The sequence below is a fragment of the Conger conger genome, chromosome 2 (genome assembly GCF_963514075.1).
Source record: "Conger conger chromosome 2, fConCon1.1, whole genome shotgun sequence".
NCBI classification, from domain to species: Eukaryota; Metazoa; Chordata; class Actinopteri; order Anguilliformes; family Congridae; genus Conger; species Conger conger.
The window spans coordinates 47,487,550-47,500,987 of record NC_083761.1 but is presented as its reverse complement, the minus strand read 5'-3'; the positions used below and the strand labels follow the sequence as shown (position 1 = coordinate 47,500,987).

The 13,438-nt window shown below is 45.4% G+C and overlaps 1 protein-coding gene across 2 annotated transcripts in view; it reads right to left on the bottom strand.

Annotated features, from left to right (window-relative positions):
- svild (supervillin d) overlaps positions 1–13,438 on the bottom strand; it is a 63,466-nt gene that overhangs the window by 7,123 nt on the left and 42,905 nt on the right. For both annotated transcript variants that reach the window (XM_061227330.1, XM_061227331.1), the window contains 12 exons: positions 10,991–11,138; positions 10,233–10,307; positions 10,038–10,124; positions 9,322–9,502; positions 8,024–8,196; positions 6,473–6,628; positions 5,504–5,640; positions 4,787–4,934; positions 4,066–4,211; positions 3,073–3,248; positions 1,157–1,295; positions 255–546 (listed from right to left, as the gene is read on the bottom strand). In XM_061227330.1, the coding sequence (XP_061083314.1) occupies positions 255–546; positions 1,157–1,295; positions 3,073–3,248; positions 4,066–4,211; positions 4,787–4,934; positions 5,504–5,640; positions 6,473–6,628; positions 8,024–8,196; positions 9,322–9,502; positions 10,038–10,124; positions 10,233–10,307; positions 10,991–11,138 (1,858 nt within the window). The remainder of the gene's footprint in view (positions 1–254; positions 547–1,156; positions 1,296–3,072; positions 3,249–4,065; positions 4,212–4,786; positions 4,935–5,503; positions 5,641–6,472; positions 6,629–8,023; positions 8,197–9,321; positions 9,503–10,037; positions 10,125–10,232; positions 10,308–10,990; positions 11,139–13,438) is intronic.

The following is a 13,438-nucleotide window of genomic DNA, read 5'->3' as shown; positions in this document are numbered from 1 at the left end:
ACTAAGACACATTGAAGCCCAAACTTCAACACATTGAAGTCCAAACTAACACACACTGAAGCCAAAACTAAGACACATTGAAGCCAAAACTAAGACACATTGAAGACCAAACTAAGACACATTGAAGACCAAACTAACACACACTGAAGCGCAAAATAAGACACATTGAAGACCAAACTAACACACACTGAAGCCCAAAATAAGACACATTGAAGACCAAACTAACACACACAGAAGCCGGCCGCTCTGCTCACCCACGTTGGTGACGGAGTACTTCCAGCGGATCACGTACGTGTCGCCCTCGTGCATCTGGCCGAAGCTCTCCTTGGGGATCTCGTAGTCGTCGAACTCTCGGATGTGCCAGACGTCCACGGCGATGGTGGCCAGCTCTGCCTGCCGGCCGTCCTCGCTGCGCACCAGGCCGTGCCCCCGATGCACGTTCACGCCCTCCAGCACCGTGCGCACGGCCGCGCCCCCGCCCGCCAGCAGGGCCTTCACGTCGCAGGGCCGCAGCTCGGACTCGTGAGGCGCCGCGTTCACGGGACTCTGGGAAGGAGAGGAGACGTAGGCAGAGACGCCAAACGAACGATGACTGCCCTCCACTAACACAGAAACACTAAGCACGATAATTTTTTTTGCAAATCTACAAGGTACACTGCAAAAAAAATGTCTTAACACGTGTTTTAGTCTCGTAATGCGACTTTGATTTGTTTCTTCCAAGTTGACTAAATTAGTTTGTTTGTGTTATGGTTTGCGTGACAAAATTTCTTACCCCATTGGTAAATCTTGAAATGATTCAAATGGTCTCACCTCACTGGGCTAAATTTTTGTCTTATTTAGCAAAAAAGTTCTATAATATTAGATTAAAATGCTTGCTGAGATTGACAGATTTTTTCATTTTTGCAGTGTCTAAATTTACTGACTGCAGTACAAATAGGAATGCATGTGATAGCAACTCAAAACCAACACTTGTCTCCATGTTATATGAAACTCCAGTCAGCTCAGCACTTTCCACATCAACTCACGATATAAAAGGAAACAATTCCAGGTCACAGGATGTAAAACTCTCCCCTGTGAAACACTGCCCTTTTCACACAGTGAATCCGATGAAGGAGGCTGATATTGGGAGTGCCCACCACCCGCCCCTCCTGCTCACCTTCACCTCCTCCACAGCGGCCTCCTCCTTGGAGCTGCTCCTCTCGGCCCAGTCCAGGAACTTCTCCCTGAAGAGAGCCGTCTCATTGTGCTCCGACAGGCGGCCGAACAGGGCCCAGCTGGGCCGCCCCTCACCCTGCCTGTGGGAGTATTGGTCTCTGCTCAGTACCCACGCACACACAGGACGAGAGGGGCTCGTGCTATTCACCGGCAACTGGAGGTTCAAGGGAGGAAGTGGTCTGACTGTGCTAACTGCAGACTTTCCTCCGAGGACACAACCACGCACACACAGCATGAGAGGGGCTAGTGCTATTCACCGGCCACTGGAGGTTCAAGGGAGGAAGTGTGCTAACTGCAGACTTTCCTCCACAAAGACAACCACAATTGTCTTAAATTACAGGAGCTCATTACCTTCAATTAATTTAAATCCAGGGTCAAAGACCTGGAATTCAGCACAATTACATTTTTCATGTGTATCATTGCCTGTAACAGGTATTTTGCCTGCGTTCTTGGCCAGGTCTCGTTTACAAAAGTGTCTCTGAATCTCAACAAACTAACCTGTTAAATAGTTAAGGTTAAATAAAACAAATGTGTAACACAGAACCAGAAGTATAGCATTGGCAAGTTTAAATGTGGCTCATGTATCCATTGACGCACCAAATGTGTTGAAGTTATAGGGACAATAATAAGTCTTTCTCCCGGAAGCAACATTCTGATGAGCCCAACAAGAGGTTGACTTATTATCCAGCAAGTCTAATTTATATGGACTGTATTTCCACTAGGTGGCAGTATTGTTCCACAGTCAACACAGGTACTGACCCCTAACATGGATATTCCGCAGTGGGAAAATGCTGACATTTCCAGAGGAAAAATCACTATATTCTCCAGACAGTTAAATAAAAGCACAAAATTGTGAAAGACAGATAATCAAATTACATAAAGTCCAAAGTCTTAGGAAACTGAGGGGTTAAGATTCATTTTTTCCAAGTCATGTAATTAAGTGGCAGGGGACAGCTTATCATTGTACGCTTACAACTTGGTTGAGTGACATAAATAGATGAACATGGTTATGATTGCAGCATTATTGTGGATACCAAGCAACATGGTATTGCAAAAAAGTTATTTTTGTATTTTGCCTGTGAACTTGAATATGGAATTTGCCCAGAAATCATAAAATGCAGATGTGTACCAGGCTAGTTACCACTCTGAAAGCCAGCAGCAAGCAGCCTGTATTCAATTAAAATGTTCTTTACAAACAAAGTTCCCATACCTGGTGAAAACACAACTTACATACAAATTGCTGAAATTGTAAAAGTAGCAAGCAAGCAAAAAGAAAAGAAAAGAATTTCAGTAAATTTCTGAGATTTAAAAAGAGATTTGAAAACCGAAGCCTCAGACATTGTGGGTACAGTCAAATTAGCAGACTGGTCAAAGCTGACAGGAAGGTGAGAGTAACACAAATAACCACACATTACAGAGCATCTCTGAACACACAACATGTTAAACCTCTAAGTGGATAGGCTACAGCAGCAGAAGACCAATAAATCTAAAGAACAAGTCTAATAAATACCAAATGAAGTGCTCACTGAATGTATATACTACCTTTAGACATTATACGAGGCTCTGCCCGCACAGATACATATGAGGCTCTGTACAGTTTACATGACATTACATTAATGGCATTTGGCAGACGCTGCTATCCAGAGCAACGTACAGTTGATTAGACTAAGCAGGAGATAATCCTCCCCTGGGGCAACGCAGGGTTAAGGGCCTTGCTCAAGGGCCCAACAGCTGTGTGTATCTTATTGTGGCTACACCGGGATTAGAACCACCGACCTTGCGTGTCCCAGTCATGTACCTTAACCACTATGCTACAGGTCGCCTCGTAACATTTTATGTTTATGGAGCAGAACTCACGGCTTTATCTCTGGATTGAAGGCAGAGGGGTCCAGTGGGTTGACGCTGCAGCTGCTGTAGTCATAGGAGCCCCCCCAGAGCTGCTTTCCCAACTGCGAGGCCACCTTCCTGTCACTCAGGGGCACGTCTTTACCGTGCCACACATACACCTCGCTCCCGAAGTCAAACAGCAGAACCTACGGGATACGAACCAAGAGCTCAGTTAACATCAGCAGCAACTGACAGGACAGCATTAGTTTTAGTCAAAGGCCCATTTGGAATAAACTTTAGACGGCAAAAGTATTTTTGTACTGTATTGAGACTTAAAGGGCCGGTTTCAGACACAGATTAAGATTAGTTTTGGACTAACTTGAGTTCTCTATGGAGAATCTCCATTCAAAATTGAAATTAGTCTTGGACTAGGCTCACACTGTGTCAGTGAAACCGGTCCATTATGTTATTTCTTTAACTTTTTTGCTAAATAAGGCAATATATTGCCAATGAGGTAAACCAGTTTGACTCGTTTCAAGATTTGCCAATGGGGAAAGAAATTTCACTTGTCAAGCAAACAGTAACTTAAAACTAATTCATTTTTGCTGCTTGAGAGAAAAAAACAAGTTCAGTTACTTCTTAAGAAATACTTTTTTTGTATTGTAGTGTATTGGACAGAGCCGTGAAACATTGACAACACAGAACAGGTGCTGCAAGCTACATCCTCACACATCGGTCTCAAAAAAGAAACCCCAAAACACAGTTTTCACATGTATGACAGTCACTTTGTTTCAGGTCCTTATTTTCAGTTCAGTTTCAGCTACTGTGTGGTTAGACCCATACACAAAAGTTCACCTGGCGTGCTGTTTAACACAACAAAGAGAGACACACACACTCAGACACAAACAGACACACACACAGAAACACCCACGTAGCTACACAGAACATAGAGGAACCACGCTACAGTACATCATGCACTGCCTGACTGCAGAAAGAGAGAGAAAGGGGCAGCAGTGAGGAGACCTCTTTGGAGTTGAGCATGGAGACACTGGGGATGGAGGCCCAGGCCTCATCGTGGGGAACCAGCCGGTCCTCCACCAGACGGTACACGCAGTTCGACTCCACCACCCCGGTCTCAAACAGCTCATCCTCTTCTGGGTCACCCGCTCCTGCATATCCACACACAAACGTATGCACACACGCACACACACACACACACATACACATACAAACACACAAAGGCACACAAACAAAAGTACACTATTAAGCCATGTGCTGTAAGGCCCACAAGCACTGACAGTGAGTCAAACATTTGTCAATTTCCCTATCTTTGTGCAACTTTGTGTGGGTGTGGGTGTGGGTGTGTTAAGTATTAAGATTACGGTGAACAGGAAGATAAGAACACAATAATCTTAATACTCATCCCAAGTGGTTCTTCCCATGTGCAAAAAGAAGGCAGTACGCACATATGGGGAACATTAAAAATATATTTCCTTTTTACAAAGTAATTTCAAATTTCCCTTTAGGAAATTCACTTTATATTGAATGTAGTTCAACTACTTTCAGTGTGAAGTAATTTTGTACAACTATGCTCTCAAAGTAGTTTCCCAAACATCGGAAATTTGACACAGTTTGTCTCCGCAGGTTTGCGTGTCTCAACGCGCGTCTGTGATTGTGAGCATGTGTGAACGTGTGTGAGTGTGGGTGAGTGTGTGTGAGCCTCTCTCTCTGTTGGAGCTTCTACCTTTATACTCGGTCCTTCCACCCACAAGGTTCCAGAACTCTCTGGCTCTGTGGTTGTCTGTGTTGATTCCCTCCTCCAGGATGGTCACCTGTGGTGCTTTGCAGCCCAGGTCACGCTTCGTCTGCACATAAGACGCCATCTCCGAGGCCTGTATAACAATGCGGCACAAACAAGGAACATCACAGCCAAATAACTACTGCAGCCACACCCAAGTCCTCTCTATGCCAGACACTGCCTAGATAGGGTCAGGCCAGGTCAATCAGTCTATAGTGAAAGACTCCTTACCCGGACAACAGACAACTCCACTGGGACTAGTATGAAAATAAGGAATGCTGGAGCACACAGCTCAGTGCAATAGACACTGTTTAATGACTGACGTTTCAACATCTACAATGTCTTCCTCAGAGTCAAAAAGCCCAGTCTCCCTGTTCATGAAATAGTTGTGCGCTCCAGCGTTTCATATTCGGCCAGTCCCTGTGAACTGAACTCTCCATTTGCCAAGCAAACAGTAACTTAAATTTTATACTGGAGAGAAAAACAAATCTTTGAAAAACAAAACAAAGATCTTATTACAAGACTAACAACGCTTGTTAAGACAGGCACTTTTTGCTGTGCAAATTTTGGCATCAATATGGCGTGTGAGGCTGGAAAATGGCCCAAGCAGGATGAGTGGACTTGTTTCTGTTTGCATGTACAGGCTGCACGGTGTGATATTACCTTGGCTTTCTCAATGACGTTGGCAAACTCCCCGGTCCACAGGTAGCAGTGTTTGGGCGTGATGAGGAGGAAGCAGTCCCCGCTGTTCAGCGATCGCGCGGTCGGCTCCACCAGACGCACCTGCACGTGCCTTCGCCCTGCGGACAGGAAGCAGATACCCCCCCGGTGAACTCACAGCCACATACTGGTGGGATTTCTATCAAAAAATGCTAAACCCGCAACCATCCCCACCCAAACCCCATGCCACCCCCCACTTTCACCCATGCTAACCTGCCCATACCTATCTCCACTCATCCGCACCAGACCTGCGTCAAATATGATTCAAATATATGGCACTTTTTGGGTTCCAAAAAAGAAAAGTCCAAAACAGTTACGTATTTGGCCCAGGTCTGCCCCACACTCACCCATAATGGCCTACCCAACTCCACTCATCCACACATTACACTTACAGTTGATTTTAGTAAACAGGTGCAATGTGTGGTTTAGGGCCTTGCACAAGGGCCTACAGCTGCATGGATCTTATAGTGGTTATACTGGAGTTTGGACCGCCAACGTTCTGGGTCCCAGTCAAGTAACCAAGCCACTAGGCCAGTGGTTCCCGAACATTTTTCTGATGTGACCCCAAATGAACGTTCTCAAACTTACACGACCCCAACACCTCATCCACACATATCTTGTACCTAACACCACCTTTCAGCAACAACTATACTGGAAATATACCACAACTTCTCCTGCCTCATTGCTTTATTATAGTTGGGTTGTTGTTAAACATGTAGTGGCCTACATTCACATATTTTAAAGAGACAAAAAAATTTTTTTTTAATCGTTTTAAAGATTTTCAAAAATCGAGCAATCCAACATGGGGTCTTGACCCACAGTTTGGGACCCCCTGCACTAGACTATAGGCACACCCGCCCCCACCCGACCCCAGCCATTCCATGGCCAGAACAGTCAACCTGAGGCTCTGACCTTTGATGTGGATGAGCATGAGCTTTTTGAAGGGCAGGGCGCTGTTGTTAGTCACCACCTCCGTGGACTTGACGTTGCGCAGATGCACGTTCCGGAAGTTCTCCTTGCTGGCCAGCCCTGCCAGGGCAGCGTCGGCCAGCCTGGAGTGCTTAGCCACTGGAGAAAGATCAGACCAGACCATCTTTAGCTATGGACCTCACCACTAACTGCAGGTAGAGCTAGTAGCATTACTGTATAAATAATCACACACACATCCTAAGACAAGGTGCCGGGCTGAGATACCTGAGGAAGATCCAGACAGGATCGAAACGCTGTCCTTTTGCTAGTGTGCATATCGCAACTTAAAGGTATGTTTGGAGTTCTGGCAGTCTGGGCAGGCTTTCTTTTCATTTAATGTTGGTCACATTTCAAAAATGACTGTTAAAGTCATCATCAAAACAGGTCTTAGGTACAGTAAGTACCCATGAGATAAAAATATAAAAGAATGATCACCAAAAACTAGTCAATGAAGAAACAAATCCTATGACGCCACACAAATCTACTGTACACTCTCCTTCAAAATTGTAACCTTTGAAATTGTAAGCGAAATTAAACTGAAGTTTCTGAGGAAAATCCAATTCAGAGATTAATCTTCAAGCATACACTCATTTTATAACCTTGGCATATCCAACCAAACTGGGGTTAATTTTTATTTTTTTTGGACAAGAAAACTTCTCACCCCAGATGTTTAAAGTCTTGACTGTAACACAATCCACGAAAGCAAAACATTTTTAAAAGCAAATCCACTAAAGGAGAGATGACTGGATTCATTAACTTTTCAGACAATGGTATTGCTCTGCGGGAGGGGGACAGTGGTCAGAAACTATGAATCACACGGCTGGAAACCCCACAAGTTTTATTTTTCTCCTTTCCTGAGAACTTGACATGGTCATTCTATGTCAGTCTCTGTGCAATCCCCTTTTGATGGGTGTCCAAGCATTTCTGCTCCCAGGGGGTGAGGAGAGAGCATTCACAGTCCATCCACACATGATAAACGTTTGAGACAAACCACAGCCCATTCAGGTCTTCCCAGTGTGCTGCCCTGGGCCTGCTCTCTCAGAGACCAGCACACTGCCTGACTTCAGTCTCCAGAACTGGAGAGTTTCAGGCCAGGTGGCTCAATTACAGTACATGAGCAGTGCTAGTTCCTCAGTGACTATTTGTGGTTTATTTACTCGAAATTCAACTTACTCCTATTCTATACACAGCCAATGTTTTATGGAGCTAATGGGTGATTTTCAAGGGGTGGGTATGATATAAAAAAGTTTATTACATGAAATTCAATTATGTTTTCCCCACACCACTGCCAGTGGGGCTTTATGTAATTTAGCACGGCACACAAAATTATATCCAGCCAATTTCGATCCTACTACGGTTCATTAGTTTTCAGAATTCTGTTGTGGGCATAGAATATACCTTAATAAACACACTGTTGGAAATGAAATGAAATGCACAAAATGTAAATGATAATGGAAATCAGATGAACGAGTGAGGCCAGGTCACATGACTTACTCCTCTCCACTTGTATTCTCTTGGTCTCCACGGTGGCCACGTTGAGCCTCTGCTCAGTGTACTCCTTCCTGATGTCGTCGCGCGCTGCCAGCACCCGCAGGGGGTTCCGGGAGGCGCGCGTCTTCCGAGGTGGGCGCACTGCCCGCTTGTGTTCGGCAACTGCGGACGTTAGCCTGGATACACACACACACAGACATACCAGGAGTGGTGAGGACTTAAAAAATACATATAAATCCAGCATAGCATACGCTCATACAGACAAAGCAGGAGAGGTTACACTCTCTCTCTTTCACACACACACACACACACACACACACAGAAACACTGAGCAGAGTAAGAGATTGAGTAACTGACAGTCATATAGACACACAGATGAAAGGCACACACAACAAAACTGTGGCTCAGATTAACACATAAAACCACACAGGCATAAACAAAGGGACAAGACACATACACAGAGACATGAAAGACCCATAAGCACAGAAGAGGTACATACAGACTTACTGACACAAACATACTATACAATAAACCACTATCCACCACAGATTCCATGTGACATTCCCTTTTGTGAAAAAGGTCACCACATACAGTGCAGTTCATAAGTATTTGGAGAGTGGTACAAACGGCAAAACAGACATTTTTTATTACATTACATGTTACTTAACTGACACTAAAATCCAAAGTAATTTCCAGTTGATTAGACTAAGCAGGGGACAAACCCCCATTGAGCAATGTGGGGTTATGGGCCTTGCTCAGGGGTCAACAGCTGAACAGATTATCTACACCAGGGATTGAACCACCAACCTTGTGGGTCCAAGTCATTTATCTTAACCATTATACAAAAGGCTGCCCCTATACTCCAAAGGTTATCAAAAGACTAGATACTGAAAGCTTTCTGGTACCTACACTAAGGAACCGATTGAATACACCAGACTAATCAGAAACAGCCAAAAAGCCAACTGTCCAATTATTTTTTGTCCTCTAAAATGACCATGCATAAAATGAGATGAAATTCATAAAGATATCATCCGATACGGATGTAAGTACCTTCAAATTAAAGGTGACTGCAGTTCATCCTCATATCTATTCAATTTCAAATCCAATGTGCTGAAGTACAGAGCCAAAAGAGCAGACATTTTGCCACTGTCCAAATACTTACGGACTGCACTGTATCTCCTAGTCTGACACGGCCTGTTCTGAAAGTCAGTGCAGACTGTGAACACTAGACTGTGAACACTAGAACATAAAGGATGTGAGACAGGGCACAAAGCAGTCGGATGGCAGAGAGCGTGCCGTACTTGGGCGTGTTGGACTCGATGGAGCTGAAGTCCTGCAGGGTGTGGGAGGAGTCGCTGGAGCCGAGGGTGGAGGGGGACACGGTCTTGTAGAAGCGGCCGAACGTCTCCTCATCGTCCAGCGTCATGACCTCCTTCACCGTCTCCGCTGTCACCTTGATGGAGGTCTCCCGGGGCCCCATGCCTGGAAATTCAGCCATTTAGCCAAAATTCTCAGATGCCTTCAGGCATATCTCTAAACGAGGCTTCACCCTTTCAGTACCCAAGCCCAATATGAAGTGGCTCCACCAAAATCCCAAGGGGTTTTGGCTTTGGTTGAGAAATTTTTAGTTGAGAAAGTTGAGAATTTTGTCTTTTTGTCATTTTGACTGGTTGAAAAGGTATCAGGTTGAGGGTGCCATACGGCACTCTTGGAATTTTACAGTAGTTATGCCTGCATGCCATAATGCACTCTTGGGACTGAAATGATAAAACTAACAGTTGTCCTCTAGACCTGGGTTACGCAATTGTTTTGGGTTCAAATACCTTTCTATGCTTTACTGGAACCTATGAAATACTCTCAAGAAGTGCAAACCATGCCTTCTGGACCTCTTGATTTGCTCAATTGCACCAGGCAAGATCAATCGAGCACAGAAAAGTATTTTAATCTATAAACATTACATACTTGATCCAGGTCTGCCTCCTTCCCAGAGTTTTTTAAGGATTATGGGTATGTTCACCTTTGTTATGCAGCTTGTCCAGGAAGGACTCCAGCTTGTCCAGCCTCTTGTCCCCTTCAACTTCAATGTCAGTGCGGGTGGAGATCTCTGTTAAAGCAAGAGCATAGAGACCCGGAGATATAACCACCAAAGAGCAGAGCGGATAAAATCATGAGCGTTTCAGCATGAGCCTCTTTTGTGGCGGGGTCTCTTTACCTTCAAGTGGCTTGACTGGGGTTCCTGAGGAAGTCTTCTTGCTGGAGAAGGTGAGCTGTTCTTCTTTGACGAGGCCTGAGGGAGATTGGGAATCGATACAATGGCGCTACTCTACTCCTATCGGGTGCTACACCAGCTGATTTCGAAAATGATTTCACCTGCTTGGTTCAGATAATCAGTGAAATCATGTGTGTAGCACACAGTTGAAGCGAATGCCTGCAGACACTGCAGCCTGCCGGACGTGGAGTTGAGCTTTGCTGCATTAGAGTCAACCCACTGTCACCCACTGCCCTTTTTCCTTTCATTTAATTTCACAATATGCAAAACGGTACCATGGAAACGCGCGGTGTCAACACCGGTTGACAACGTTTTATCTGAAGACAAAAAGCAAGCGCCTCCATAGAGTCTGTGCCTCTGGCGCTGACAATGGAAATTCTCCTCCTCACATTTTTCAATCCCATGGAAAACAAACCTGGGTTGTTTTGGATTCAAATACTTTTCTACACTTCCAGCTTGTCTGGTATATTGGAGCCTATGAAACAAAAAGTGCCAACCCCACCTTCTGGCCCTCTTGGTAGGCTCAGTTGCACCAGGAAAAATCAATCGAGTACAGAAAGGGATTTGAATCCAAAACAATTACACATTTGGCCCAGGTCTGGTGGAACTGCCAGAACACTCAACACCCCCCACAAAAGGCTTGTAACATAAAATTTGTGGACCGACCCCCGGGGTGGGGCTGGGAACGGGGGCAAGCTGACCTCTCTTGGCCATGCGCCCGGCGACGGTGAACTGGGTGGAATCATTTGCGGCGCCTTTCCCCTTGCTCTTCCACTGCTCCTCCTTCTCCTGCAGAATGCGCATCCGGTCTGCCAGCGACACCTTGGTCTCAACTCCCACCCCGGACTTCTGCATTGGCAAACAGGAGGAGAGAGACGGCATCTACCGTTAGCAGAGCTCCTATGGCAGGGATCATCAACTCTGGCCCGCAAATCCAAATCCAGCCCTGGTTTTCTTTTCTCCCGGGTAATTGGTGCTACCGATTGCCCGGACTGTCTTCACACCTGACTCCCAGATAAAAGAAGGGTGGACAACCAGCGATTCACGGTCCTTGAGAACCATGAGTTGCTGATGCCTGTCCAACGAGTTTCAGTGTTCACTGTAGAAAAGGACTCAGTGGTCAGTGCAGCTTCCAATTAATTTCCCCTCATAAGAGGTATCATGCTTCACAGCCTAAAGCTGTATTTTATGACCACATGGTTCAAATAATAAAAATCCAGAGAAAGCCATTTTCAAAGCAGCACACAATTTAACAAAAACACATTTATGGTCAATTAAAGTTCATTACTGAGAAAGTATTCAGATGAAAGTATAAAAAAGGAAAAACTAATAAACAAAGACCCAGAAAGCCAAAACCATGCAGTTAATAGAAACACCCACGCGTAAATCTGAGGGTTTTACTGAAACGCAGACTTGTTTAAAACTCCAATGTTTATGAACCGCATATAAATCCAAAGAGTAATGCGTTCTGCCAAAAACTGCAAAAACATTCTGGGTGGGGTGGGGTTGTCCCAGACAATGACAACGTATTGTACAACGTCTTTAAAGTGCGTGTTTGGCTTTAGTGTACACCAGGGTGACAATGTCATGGAAAATGAGACACATTTGACTATGCAGGTACCGGTGTGTCCCTTTGTGTGGGTGTGCATGCACACTGACCGACACATGCAGTACACATCACTGAACACGACATGCACTTGCTGAGCACTTTATTAGGAACACCTGTACACCTACTGTACGGATTCATGCGATTATCTAATCAGTCAATCGTGAGGCAGCAGTGCAATGTATAAAATGATGTAGATACAGGTCAGGAGCTTCAGTTCATGTTCACATCAACCATCATAATGGGGAAAAATGTGATCTAAGTGACTTTGACCATGGAATGATTGTGAATGATTGTCAGCAGTTCTGCGGGCAGAAATGTCTTGTTAATGAGACAGATCAGAGCAGAAAGCCCAGACTGGTGAAAGCTGACAGGAAGGTAACAGTAATGCAAATAACCACACATTACAACAGTGGTATGCAGAAGATCATCTCTGAACATACAACACATCATAACACTAAGTGGATAGGCTACAGCAGCAGCAACATCATAAGTCTAAAAAATAAGACTAAGAAATACCTTATAAAGGGCTCACTGAGTGTATATGCATCCGTGTGTGTGTGTGAGTGTGTGTGAGTTATGTTACATTACAAAGCACACATTACCCCTGGCTTTGGCCTCGTAGGAAAGATTGTATCAGAGTGGGGAAAGGGGGGGAGGACAGAGGAGAGGAAGTAGGAAACATGGAACACAGAAAGGCCTTGGTGTCACATCACAGCCGACCGCTGTTTTGATTAGCATTTACTGTGCAACCCTGCAGGACAGCATTTGTTTGGCTCGTCCTCCGACTCGTATCACTACATCCGCAGATTAGGGTCAAATCCTCATGCCTGAGATGACAGCGAGGAAAGCATTTGTCACCGGACCGTGCCGCAGCTCAAAGAAACAACCGGAAGAAAACTAGGGAAGTGGGAGCGTCGTAGTCTGGTCTCGGTGGCCCATGCCTGTGTCTTACAAAAACCACGGTGCTTTCCAAAGGACGAGACGGCGGCAATCGCGCCCAATTCGGCAGAAACGCGGGGCCACACCTTAGCCACTGGCTACTGCCCCTCGTACACAAAAATAGGCACACAAAAATCCTGTGGGTACTGGCCCTAAAACATATGGTTGTATGACTGGGACCCAGAAGGTTGGTGCTTCAAGCCCCGGTGTGGCAACGATTAGATCCGTGCAGCTGTTGGGCCCTTAACTCCACATTTCTTCAGGGGGGATTGTCCGCTGCTTAGTGTAATCAACTGTAAGTCGCTTTGGATAAAAACATTAGCTAAATAACTGCAATGTAATGTAACAACGTCACAGACAACCAATGCGAGGGAGGAGAAAGAGACAGACCAGCACGGTTGCCCACAACCCCCCCCAACCCTCACCGCCTCCCCTCCACACTCTGACCCCTGCTCTTGACCTTTAATGGCTCTGCCTACTGGCGTCATGCACTTCTGGTGCCTGGATCAACAGGCCCTGTTCTGTGGATGCCAGGAGAAAGGAACGCTCCAGCCAGAAAACAGAGCGGGTGTTTATCCAGCGCTAAGTGTGTGCGTGTGGA